The sequence below is a fragment of the Scyliorhinus torazame genome, chromosome 10 (assembly GCF_047496885.1).
Source record: "Scyliorhinus torazame isolate Kashiwa2021f chromosome 10, sScyTor2.1, whole genome shotgun sequence".
NCBI lineage: Eukaryota > Metazoa > Chordata > Chondrichthyes > Carcharhiniformes > Scyliorhinidae > Scyliorhinus > Scyliorhinus torazame.
Genome location: NC_092716.1, coordinates 51,668,890 through 51,681,306, shown reverse-complemented (window position 1 = coordinate 51,681,306; position 12,417 = coordinate 51,668,890). Strand labels below are relative to the sequence as shown.

Below are 12,417 nucleotides of genomic sequence, written 5' to 3'. Positions count from 1 at the left end.
TTCGTAAACTGGTTATAAGAGAAATGAATGAGGATGATGTAGATTTTATAAATTGACCTTGGAGTCTTGGTGTTTTGGCATGTGTACTGCATAGTGTTGAATGTTGCTAGTGCCTTTCAAAAATTAATGTGTAGAACCTTTAGCACATGTTTATGTTATTATTTGATGTAAAATGTTTTCTTAATACCAGGGATCAATTCTTCAAAGTCAGTCAATCATACTACTGACAGACAAAGACGCACCACAAGCATCTTCTATTCTGCACTATCTGGAAAGAACAGATGCTAAAATTCCTAAAGAGCTATATACATTTATTTCTGATCTGAATAACACTGATGCCATTTGCTATGACAAATCTTTGTGCAAATACCTTAAAGCATATGGAATCTGCAGGTAAGCTCTTAGAAATAGCTTGCTTTATGGACATGAGGAAAAATCTAGAGAGCTACAATGACAAGGCAGCTCGGTTCTTTGGACATAGATTTCTATTTGGACTGGTATATCCTTTTATAATGGGGAAAAGCAACAAATTAATTGGTTTATAGCAGATTATATAGCTGGTAAGCAGACTAATCTGAAATTTCAAGAATTCCCATCAGATATTTGGTACAAAAATTATTTTCTTTGATTAGGGATATTTTTCATTTAGTTGACTTGGTATAATTCCTGGTATGGGAATTAAAATGTTCATGTCAAGAATGGTTATAATCCTCTCTAATTTACATATATAATGTAAAATAACGTATATTAGGTTGATAAGCTAAAACATTACCTGGAATTTGTTGTAAATAATTCAAAAATGTTTGGTGCAGGAGCAGGCTATTTTGTTCTGATACCACAAATCAAATGGATAATTTGGTGTAGTTGTCATGGATTTACCCATTAACAGCAGCAAAATTATAGATTTCATAGAATTTGCAGTGCAGAAGGAGGCCATTCGGCCCATCGAGTCTGCACCGGCTCTTGGAAAGAGCACCCTGCCCAAGGTCCACACCTCTACCCTATCCCCATAACCCAGTAACCCCACCTAAAACAGAATAGGTTGCGTTCTGCCTAGCAACAGGTACAAATTTGCCGAGCGACATAATGGCCAGTATTCAAAAGACCATATGAGATGTGCCTTTCCCAGCCATCGTGATAGATCAGGTGTGACTTGCCTACTAGTAGAAACAGCTTACCTAGACGATTGGGAGATCAGTGAGGAAGACACATGTTAATTTCCAGGAATGAGAAGGGCAGACATCCAAATACACAAAATGCAGATTCAAAGGGGAACAGTGGTATAATTGCCAGCACCCTCAGAAGCAGACAGGCTAGTTTACATCTAGTAGCCTGGAGGCCAGTTTTACACCTAACAGCCTCTAAGTCTTGGAGCCAAAACAGTGCAAAAGCCTTCATAACATCTTTGCTGGACCAGGACAAGACATTTCCCAGACCTATCACCCCTGTGTTGTGTCATAACTATAAGCTGGTTTTGACTTGTAGATCTATTTGATTTGGATGTTGTTTGGGGGAAAGGGGGAGTCTTAAGGAGTTCAGCAATCGTAGATATATTTTGGAACAAGAGTACGTTCTACATAAACCATGTGTGTGTTTAGTAATTCATATACTTAATTGGCTTAACATAAAGTTTTGTGTATTTGTCTTTTCTTCAATTTAATAAATAGTATTTAATGATTATTACACAGTGACTGGGCTGCTTATTCTCACTGGGGTTTTACTTGGCTCCTCACATCATACCAAAACTATACACATCCACGAGCTAGTGTTCCAAGTTGGGATACCCTCGCAATAACATCAGCGTGGTTTGTGGCAGTAGTATCCTTAATTTAATCATAAATGAACCTTTTATTTACTGAGCAGGTCTAACCCAATTGCATCAGAATACACTTGTTCGCACCATTTCTTTACTCTTACAAAGGATTTCCTGCTATTGCACTCATCACGCTGATGTGACAATGTGTTAGGCACCAGAATTCCCTTGATATAACACTGAACCTCGACCATCTGTATCAAATTGATAACATTGTGTTTTTGCTCATTTCAGGGAGAACAAAGCATGCCCAAGTCGTCACAGACTTCACCGAGATGTGGACACACCACGGTGTCTTTCAGGTGTAAAGAAGTTGCCTGCTTCAGGCTATGTTGAGGTAAAATTACTTGTGATTTACTTTTGTGCCTTGCCTTGTGAGCTTGTTTTGAAATTTTGCTTCTTTGTACAGTTTTCACCATTTGTTTAGGATTTGCTTACTTGTCATTAGAAATTTGAGCATTATATCTACAGTGCTATTTTCTGTGAATGCTTTTTTTCTTTATTCTTTCCTGGGATGTGGGCATAGCTGGCAGGTCAGCATTTGTTGCCCACCCCTCATTGCCCTTGAACTGTGTGGTTTGCCACACCATTTTCGAGGGCAGTTAAGAGTCAACTATACTGCTGTGAGTCTGGAGTCGCATGTAGAGCAGACCAGATAAGGTTGGCAGATTTCCTTCCTTAATGGACATGAGTGAACCAGGTGGATTTTTACAACAATTGACTATGGTTTCATGACTAGCTTTTTAATTCTAGACTATTAATAGAATTTAAATTCCACCAGCTGCCATGGTGGTATTTGAGCCCTTGTTCCCAGAATATGGGCCTCTAGATTACTAGTCTAGTGACGTTGCCACTCTGCCAACATTTCCTCCCATGTCACAGTAGAATAGCAATTAATGACCAGCTTTACAATAGTAACTTTATACCCAGTTAGAAACTAATATTTATAATTTGAACAATGCATAATTTATCTTTATTTTAGCAAAGCAGCTAAAGGAACTTTGATTGAATTACTTTTTGATGTACAAGTCAAACTCTCTACATCTTGGTTTAGTGAATTTCTTAATTGATCAAAATGGTTCTTTTTATCCATACATTTGCAACAGGCAGATTTATTTTCATGCAGCTTGTATCCTAAATGAGGTAATGCATTTATAGATACTGTGCTGGATTAATCGATTCCCCAGCCGCATGCTTCTCAGCAGTGGGGGGTGGGAGGTGGTGGTGAGGCAGAGTTGGGTGATGGTAGTGGGCCTGTTCACTGGTGGTGGGATTTTTTCTACTCGCCACTTGTCAACGGACTTTCCCATTGAAGCCAGCCCACGCCGATGGGAAAACTGAGGACGGGGTGCGCTACTTGCGGGGTAAATGAATCACAACGGCCAGAGAATTCCGGCCACTATCTTGTTAAAACGTGAACCATGAAATATTGTATTTGGTATATAGAAAACCAACTCCCATCAATAACTGTACCTTCATTTGATCTCACCATAGGATTCTGCACTTTGCACCTACACATCTGGTGGATCCTTGTTCTCTTGAAAAGTTAGAAGTCTTACAGCACCAAGTTAAAGTCCAACAGGTTTGTTTGGAGTCACTAGTTTTCAGAGCGCAGCTCCTTCCTCAGGTGAGCTCCGAAAGCTAGTGACTCCAAACAAACCTGTTGGACTTAAACCTGGTGTTGTAAGACTTCTTACTGTGCCCACCCCAGTCCAACGCCGGCATCTCCACATCTGGAAAAGTTGGTATTGAAACAGCTCCTTCTCATGTACCCCATCACCTGTACTACTTCTACAAGTAACCAGTTAGGTTTTAAGGAACAAATGAAAGGATGAGAAACAGCGGTTTAGGAAGGGCATTCAGAATTTTGGTTCTGGGCAGCTTTAATCATAGCCACCAAAGTGAAGTGATGAAATTGATAATGTACAAGAGGCCAGGAATGGAAGAACGCAGATATGTTGGAGGGTTGTAGTGATTTGAACACAAAAGTAAGAATTTTAAAATCGAGGCTTTGCCAGGCTATGAGCCAATGTCAGTCTGCAAAAAACAGAAGTGATAGGTAAGTGAGACTTGGTGCAAGTTCGGCTGCAACCAGCAGAGGTTTGGATGAGATCTAGCCCACGAAGGCTGGTAGGTGGAAGGCTGCCAGGACATGTGTGGAGTTTGATGGTGACCATGGTATGGATGAGGGTTTCATTTGGAAATGGGCTAAGGTAAGAGCAGAGACGGCTGATATTATGGAAATGGAAGTAGGCGGTCTTGGTGATGATGGGGATATGGGGTTAGTAGCCTAGTTCAGTGTCAAAAAGGATGCTAAGATACAAACAATTTGGTTCAGCCCCAGAGAATGGTCAGCTAGGGAGATGTTAGTGGCTAAGGAATCCAGTCTTTTTCAGGGTCGGAAGAAAATGCCTTCACTCTTCCAAATATTTAAACCGAGCAGATTTCTGCTCCAGTACTGAATGTCAGACAAACAATTTGAGAAATCCGAGGCAGTGGAGGGGGATGCGAGATGGTGGTGAGGCAGAGTTGGGTGATGGTAGTGCGCCGTGGGATCTGGCATTGTATTTTCTGATGACATTGGCATCAAGCAGCATGTAAAGGAGACCGAGGATATATCCTTTGAGGACACTGGAGATAATGGTGCAGGAATGGGAAAAGAAGCCTTTGTAGGAGTTTCTGAATGGAATTCAATGGTGTCCCATCCAACTAGGCAATGGAGGACAGGCACTGAGGAGGATGGAGAGGTCAACTGTGTCAAAAGCTGAAAATAGGTACAGATTTAAGAGATGATAATACATTCAAAATCTCGTGTAACAAGTTGGAATGTTTCCTGTAAAAAGCTATTCCAAAACCTGTTTTTAGAAAGAAAATAATGAAAAACAGTGCTTAAAAAGTGAGCACTGAAAGAGCATAAATTCTAAAAAGCCTACTACCAGTCCCGCTACCTATTCAAGAGCTTCTCATCTCAAACCAGCTTTGCAGCTTGGTGCAAAAGCTGGAAAAATAGTGGGGTTTTTGCAAGTATCCTGTGACCATAATGAGACATGCATGAAATGTCCACTGGTTCTTGAGCACTGCACAAAATGGCCAGAAAATCACAAGCAGAAGAAAATCGGCAAATCCCTATTTTCCTAATGTGACTATCCAACAAAGTTGATGACAAATATTCTATATATTGTGAGTTCATCAAAGAGAAGGAAAAATCTGTGCTGCTCGCACTCTTGTAAGGTCACCTCTTTTCTTGAGGATAGATGTATAGATGTGTTGTTATATTGAGTATGAAAATAATTTCTTCATATGTGGAATTAAATTTCTCCAGATTACTCCAACATGTATCAGTGATGCTACCAGTTATTATGGTAGAATAATACATTGCAGAAGTAAATGGGAGGATCCTCCTGTTTCAATGGAAGAGGACTATCTGATGCTTTTGAAAGATATGGCTGATTATTACTCAGAAGAGAACCACAGGAAACCAGTAGAGCAATTGGTAGTTTCTGTTCTATATGGATTGGAGGAAAAAACATATAGCAGGTAAAATGGGAAATTTTATTTTCATTGTTGACAGTAAAACTCTAATTTAACAAGGGAATAACAATTATTCAGACCGGAGCTTTTTAACAGCCGGTATTGTGGCTGCTGAATACAGTCTTTATTTTTTAATTTGAAGATGAGATTGTGGGGTTACGTTTTTTAACCAACCAGATTAAATTTATCAAACCTTGGTAATCTCGAACAATTTTGGGTGCACATTTCAGATTATGAAATATGGCTACATCACATATTAGTTTAATATTTTTTTTAATAAACATTTTATTGAGGTATTTCTTTGACTTTGTAACAGCAACAAAATCAACAATATACATAAAAAGGAAAATATAAACATAGTGCAAATTCCGTCTCCCTCTCCTACAGGTCCTACAATTGTTTAACCCCCTAACCTACACTAACCTAACCCCCCCCCCCCCCCCTTCTGCTGACGATGAATTATCTGCGAGGAAGTTGACGAATGGTTGCCACCTCCATGTGAACCCCAACAGAGACCCACTTATTTTCTCCAGGCAGAGGAAGCTAGCCATGTCTGAAAGCCAGGTCTCCGATTTCAGGGGCTTTGAGTCCCTCCATGCTAGTAATATGCGCCTCCGGGCTACCAGGGAAGCAAAGGCCAGAACGTCCTCCTGGATTCCCGGATCCTGCGACACCCCAATAATCGCCACATCGGGACTCATTGCCACCCTCATATATAATACCGTGGACATGGTGTCGGCAAACCCCTGCCAAAATCCCCTCCGTTTTGGACATGCTCAGAACATATGGACATGGTTCGCTGGCCCCCTCGCACACTTCGCACACCTATCCTCCACCCCAAAGAATCTGCTCATCCGGGCCACTGTCATGTGAGCCCGGTGAACGACCTTAAATTGGATCAGGCTGAGCCTGGCACATGTTGCGGTCGCGTTGACCCTTCCAAACGCGTCCGGCCAGAGGCCCTCCTCTATCTCTCCCCCCAGCTCCTCCTTCCACTTTTGCTTCAGCTCCTCGGTCTGCGTCTCCTCCGAACCCATAAGCTCTTTATATATGTCCAAGACGCTCCCCTCTCCTATCCACCTCTAGAGACCACCCTATCCTGAAACCCCCTTAGCAGCAGGAGTAGGAAGGTTGGTACCTGCTTCCGCAGTAAGTCCCATACCTGTAAATATTGGAATTCATTTCCCCCCGCCAATGCAAACTTCTCCTCCAGCGCCCTCCTATTCTCCTCCAGCGCCCTCAGACTCGGGAAGCTTCCTCTATGAACAAGTCCCCCATCCTCTCAATCCCCGCTCTCTGCCAAATTCTGAACCCCCTGTCCATCCTCCCCGGGGCAAACCGATGGTTATCGCAGATTGGGGACCACACCATGCCCCCTCTGCTCCCACATGTCTCCACTGCTCCCAGACTCTAAGGGCCGCCACCACCACTGGACTGGTGGAGTACTGCGCCGGCGGGAACGGCAGAGGCGCCGTTACCAACGCTCCCAAACCTGTGCCCTTACAAGAAGCTGCCTCCATGTGCACCCACGCCGGCTCACCCCCCACCAGCCACCTCCTCACCATGGCTATGTTGGCCGCCCAGTAGTAGTTGCTGAAATTCGGCAGCGCCAGCCCTCCATCCTGCTCGAGCATTGCCCTCTTCACCCGTGGGGACTTGCTCCCCCCCCCCCACACACACACAGCCCACGATAATCTTATTGATCCGCTTAAAAAAGGACCACGGGATGAAGATGGAGAGGCATTGGAAGACGAATAGGAATCTCGGGAGGACCGTCAATTTTACAGCCTGCACTCTACCCGCCAGAGACAACGGGAGCGCATCCCATCTCCGGAAATCCTCCTTCATCTGATCCACCAACCAGGCCAAGTTCAATTTATGTAGCCTGTCCCAATCCCTCGCCACTTGGATACCCAGGTACCTGAAACTGTCCCCTACCACTCTGAACGGCAGTTCCCCCAGTCGCCTCTCCTGACCTCTCGCCTGGACCACAAACATCTCTCTTTTCCCCATATTGAGCTTATACCCTGAAAACCGGCCGAATTCCCCTAAAGTTGCCATAATTTCTTCCATCCCCTCCATTGGTTCTGAGACGTACAGCAGTACGTCATTCGCATACACCGAGACTCTGTGCTCAACCCCCCGCCCCCAGACCAACCCCTCTAGCCTCTTGAGGCCCTCAGAGCAATTGCCAGCGGCTCTATCACTAGCGCAAACAGCAGTGGGGAAAGGGGGCATCCCTGTCTCGTCCCCCGGTGCAGCCTGAAATAGTCTGAAGTCGTCCTATTTGTCCGTACACTAGCAACTGGAGCCTGGTACAGCAACCTAACCCAGTCAACAAAGCCCCTTCCAAACCCGAACCGCTCCAGCACCTCCCATAAGTAATCCCATCAACCCGGTCAAAGGCTTTTTCCGCGTCCATCGCGACCACCACCTTAACTTCCCTACCTTCCGAGGGCATCATGATCACGTTTAGCAGCCTTCTTTTATTGGCCACCAGCTGTCTGCCCTTAACGAACCCAGTCTGATCCGCCACTATAACGTCCGGTACACAGTCCTCAATCCTGGAGGACAGAATTTTGGCCAGAAGTTTGGCATCTACATTCAGCAAGGAAATCGGCCTGTAAGACCCACACAGCTCCGGGTCCTTGTCCCTTTTCAGAATGAGCGAGATCATGGCCTGTGATATCGTCTGGGGCAGAGCCCCTAGTTTAATATTTTTTAACTATGCAATGTGATGACCTAGAAATTAATACCAGTAATATATCTTTCTAACAATTAAGACTAGTGATTTGCAATTCATAACAAAATGTGGATAATATATGATCCAAAACTGAAAGTACTATTAGTGGTCCTGTATTTTGTAATAAAATTCTGTAATTCCTTTCCAAATCATAAAGCTGATTAGTGGGTTATGGTTGAGGATACAGCGACAAGATATTTTATAAATAACAGATTGGCCTTGCTGAGAGGGGAGTTTGGCTTGGGCAATTAAAGTAGGAGGGATATGAGGAATGAGCAGTGAGGAGTTAATTGAGCTGTAAGAAACAAGAAAAAGATATAGGATTGAGGGGCTGAATGGCCTACCTCCATTTCTCTATTCTTATGAACCACCAAAGCTTAGAAACTGCACTTTCTAGATTGCTGGATGTTGGAGTGGATTTGAAGGAGAACATAGTTTGAAGAACTCAAGTAAGTAAAACATAAAATGAAGGAGTAAGTTTTAAACATAATAGAATACCATAACTGGAGTAATGCTATGGTAATACCGTATGAGACAACTGCTGCAGAAAACTTGTCATTGTGAAAATTGGATGTGGAGAAAGTGTAGCTTCTAGGCTTTGTGTTTCATTAGAACATATAATTAGAGATGGATCATTCGGTTTCTACAGCCTTATCTGCTGTCTATCGGATCATGAATAAGCTGTACCTCAATTCCATTTACCTGCCTTTGTACCTTATTTACTTGATTAGCTAATTAGCTAACAAAAGTACGGCAGCACGGTAGCCTTGTGGATAGCACAATTGCTTCACAGCTCCAGGGTCCCAGGTTCGATTCCGGCTTGGGTCACTGTCTGTGCGGAGTCTGCACATCCTCCCCGTGTGTGCGTGGGTTTCCTCCGGGTGCTCCGGTTTCCTCCCACAGTCCAAAGATGTGCAGGTTAGGTGGATTGGCCATGATAAATTGCCTTTAGTGTTCAAAATTGCCCTTAGTGTTGGGTGGGGTTACTGGGTTATGGGGATAGGGTGGAGGTGTTGACCTTGGGTAGGGTGCTCTTTCCAAGAGCCGGTGCAGACTTGATGGGCCGAATGGCCTCCTTCTGCACTGTCAATTCTATGAAAAAAAGTCTATCAATTTTAGCATCCGCATTCAAAGCCTTTTGGAAATAGAGTTTCAGATTTCCAATAAGCTTTGTGTGAAAAGGGGCATTCTTACTATGTTTCTCTTCCACTTTTGAAACTTCCTGCTTCCCCACACCTCACTATGACTGGAAATGAAAAAATAGTGTACAGATCTGGGTGATTTGATGTTATGTCGCCTGAGAGAAGGAGAATCCTGGAATTAGTACTTTGAATAAATTCTTTTCATGATGATGACAAAGTTTTGAAAGAGTTTTGTCGTTATAATATTTTGATTGAAAAATGTGACATTAATAAACCTAATGTAGATTGGAAGTGTGCATCATGTTCAAGACTCGTAATATACTAAATATAGATCTTTTCTCTGACTGCCTCTGTAAAATGATAAATAAGCACATGGCTTTAATAAAACTTTCAAATTCATAACAAAAATATTATTATTATGATGTTTTAAGGGTACAGTTAATAGGATTGCCACAAAAGGCTGAGAGTGCAGTTCTCAGTAATGCAAGAGTAAAGTACATTGACAGTGGTCAAACTGGACAAGTGATGCAGAAACAGCTGCTCGAACTACCTGCCAAATTTCAGGTTCTGCCACCACAGGTTGTCGAATTTATTATATGTCGAGTAAAACCTATTGACAATGAAATGGATTGGAATCCACAGGTAAGGAGTAAACATTTGTGTTTGAAAAGCTGCGCTATGACATTTGTCGGTCCACAATTTCAGATGTTCCTCAATATTGCAAGAAAATTTTGGTGGAAATAATGTTTCCCAGCTGATACTGGACTCGCGGGATGTGTCCCTTGTTGTCGGATCAAGCATGGATGTTGTTCAGGTCTTATTCCATGTGGGCACAGACTGCATCAGGACCTGAAGAGTAGCAAATAGTGCTGAACATCATGCAATCATCAGCAAATATCCCCATTTCTGACCTTATGATGGAGGGCTGATTATTGATGAAACAGCTGCACTGGCTGGGCCAAGGACACTACTTGAAGAAACTCATGCAGTGGTGCTCTGAGCCTGAGATGATTTGCCTCACCACAACCATCTTCCTGTGTGTTAAGTATCAACCCCCCCCCCCCCCCCCTCCCCCCGGTCAACACACACACACGCACACTCCGGTTCCCGTTGACTTTAAGCTTGCTGGCTACACGTGAAACGTGCAAATGAGAAATGTGAGAGGACCAAGGATTGATTCTTGCTGGCATCAAAGTAATGTTGAAAGAGCAAGAAAAGAAGCGATTGATGATGATTCTATGACTAAGATTAGTTAAGAATGGAATTGGGCAAGTGCAGTCCCACCCAGAAGATTGATGGTGGAGAGGCATTGGAGGAGAATGTTGCATTCACTCTGTACAAGACTGCGGGCAGGTCGAGGATGTGGAGGAATAGTTTTACCATTGTCACAGCCTGATATTATGACATTTGTGATTTTGAGAGCTGTTTTGGTATTGTGGCATTAAATGCTAAATACTAATCTCCTCCCTCAGGTTTAGCTACTCCTCTATCAAGTTAATGAATTAGTTTTTTCAATGTTTTTTTTTAAATTTAACACTGATTCCCTACCAGCCAATCAGGTCACAGCTTTACTGTGATGTCACTTCTCATTTTTTTTCCCCCCCACAATTTGAAAATGCAGAGAGACACACACACAGTATCACTTACCACCCCAGACTGCATTCCGGATTTCTCCCACTCAGCTCTGCTCCCAACGTGAAGCCGCAGATCCCTGAGGTAAGTTATTTTATACCAATTATCTTCCCAGACTGCACTCCGGATTAATCCTGTTCAGCTCTGCTCCCGATGTGAAGGCCGCAAATCACTGAGGTATGTTGTTTTATATCACTTACCTTCCCAGACTGCACTCCGGATTTCTCCCGCTCAGCTCTGCTCCCGAATTTAAAAAAATATATAGTCATTCACATCAGAAAACTGATGGAACAGGTTAGTAAGTTTCTGTTTCACCTCAGAGCATTTCAGTCTGAATTGTGCCTGAATAATTAATAAAAGTCTCCCCACAATGTTTGCAAGGATCGTTAAGTGATGTGGGAAGGCAGTTGAAAGCATTCCAAAAGTGTACAAATTCACAGCATTAATCTGGACATAATTCGGTACGGATTAGCTACTTCATTGATGGAAACCACTGGGATGTCTAATTTCGCAATTGAGAATGTCAAGCTCATAAAGGGTGTTTTTTCCACAGTTACAGTTAAAAGATGTTTGGTCTTTATTCTTCATCTGGGAGCTTTGTGCTTCATGTAAAAAGATGCATCTGAATTGTTCAATGTTTAGTGATAAAAGTGAGCGCTGTTGACCTTAATTTCTTTTTTCATCATTTTGAAGTGGTTGAAAACTTGTACTCCTTCCCCAGCCCATAACCTTATTTTACAATGCAGTATATTTTATTCTTGTTTTGGAAAATGAGAAACTGAAGAATTAATTCTAACTGCAAGAATTCTGACCTTCATAATGAATATTTGATTTGTTTTCTTGGTATGTAAGCCGTTTGAAGCACATTAGCCCATTTTATGAATTAGCCGGTGTCTGAGAACGGTATGATTCTAAGTGTAGTTTTTGACTTGAAACTTTCTGATTTTTAACAGGTTTCCAGATTTATTAAACAAAAGATCAGCAATAAATCACTCAACGCCAAAATTGTTCTTGCTCTTGGTAATACTTTATGGCTGAATACTGTAGTGAGTATGAGAAATTAAATCTCAAAGCTAAATGTACTGTTCCAAATTGAAGTTTATTGTTTAAGTGGATGTCAGGTGGATTTTTCTCACTCCTACTTAATTTGCTCACACATGCAATTATTTTTTACTTTAAATGCTTAATGGAAAGCTTAATTATATGTAACCATAGAATTTGAACGGAATTCTTGGAAGTCAATTAGGTGTTTGAAAAAGGATGTTTTCATCCTAGCAATAGACAGTGGAAGTTCAATGGAGGTGGCAGAGGCTGTTGATTAGGACTGCAGGCACTGTATTGTTGAGAACAAGGAAGTAAGATGGAAAGCCATTAAAAACAAAACGGAGGGCAGCACGGTGGCACAGTGGTTAGCACTGTTGACGCACGGCGCCGAGGTCCCAAGTTCGATCCCGGCTCTGGGTAACTGTCCGTGTGAAGTTTACACATTCTCCCCGTGTTTGCATGGGTTTTGCCCCCATAACCCAAAGATATGCAGTCTAGGTGGATTGGCCACG

The 12,417-nt window shown here is 42.6% G+C and overlaps 1 protein-coding gene across 1 annotated transcript in view; it reads left to right on the top strand.

The window, feature by feature from the left end:
• The window catches only part of tdrd12 (tudor domain containing 12), a 192,850-nt gene that overhangs the window by 106,594 nt on the left and 73,839 nt on the right, over positions 1-12,417 (top strand). Inside the window, exons 21-25 of the mRNA XM_072517655.1 lie at positions 191-393; positions 2,048-2,150; positions 5,136-5,350; positions 9,661-9,871; positions 11,815-11,907. Coding sequence (XP_072373756.1) covers positions 191-393; positions 2,048-2,150; positions 5,136-5,350; positions 9,661-9,871; positions 11,815-11,907 — 825 coding nt within the window. The remainder of the gene's footprint in view (positions 1-190; positions 394-2,047; positions 2,151-5,135; positions 5,351-9,660; positions 9,872-11,814; positions 11,908-12,417) is intronic.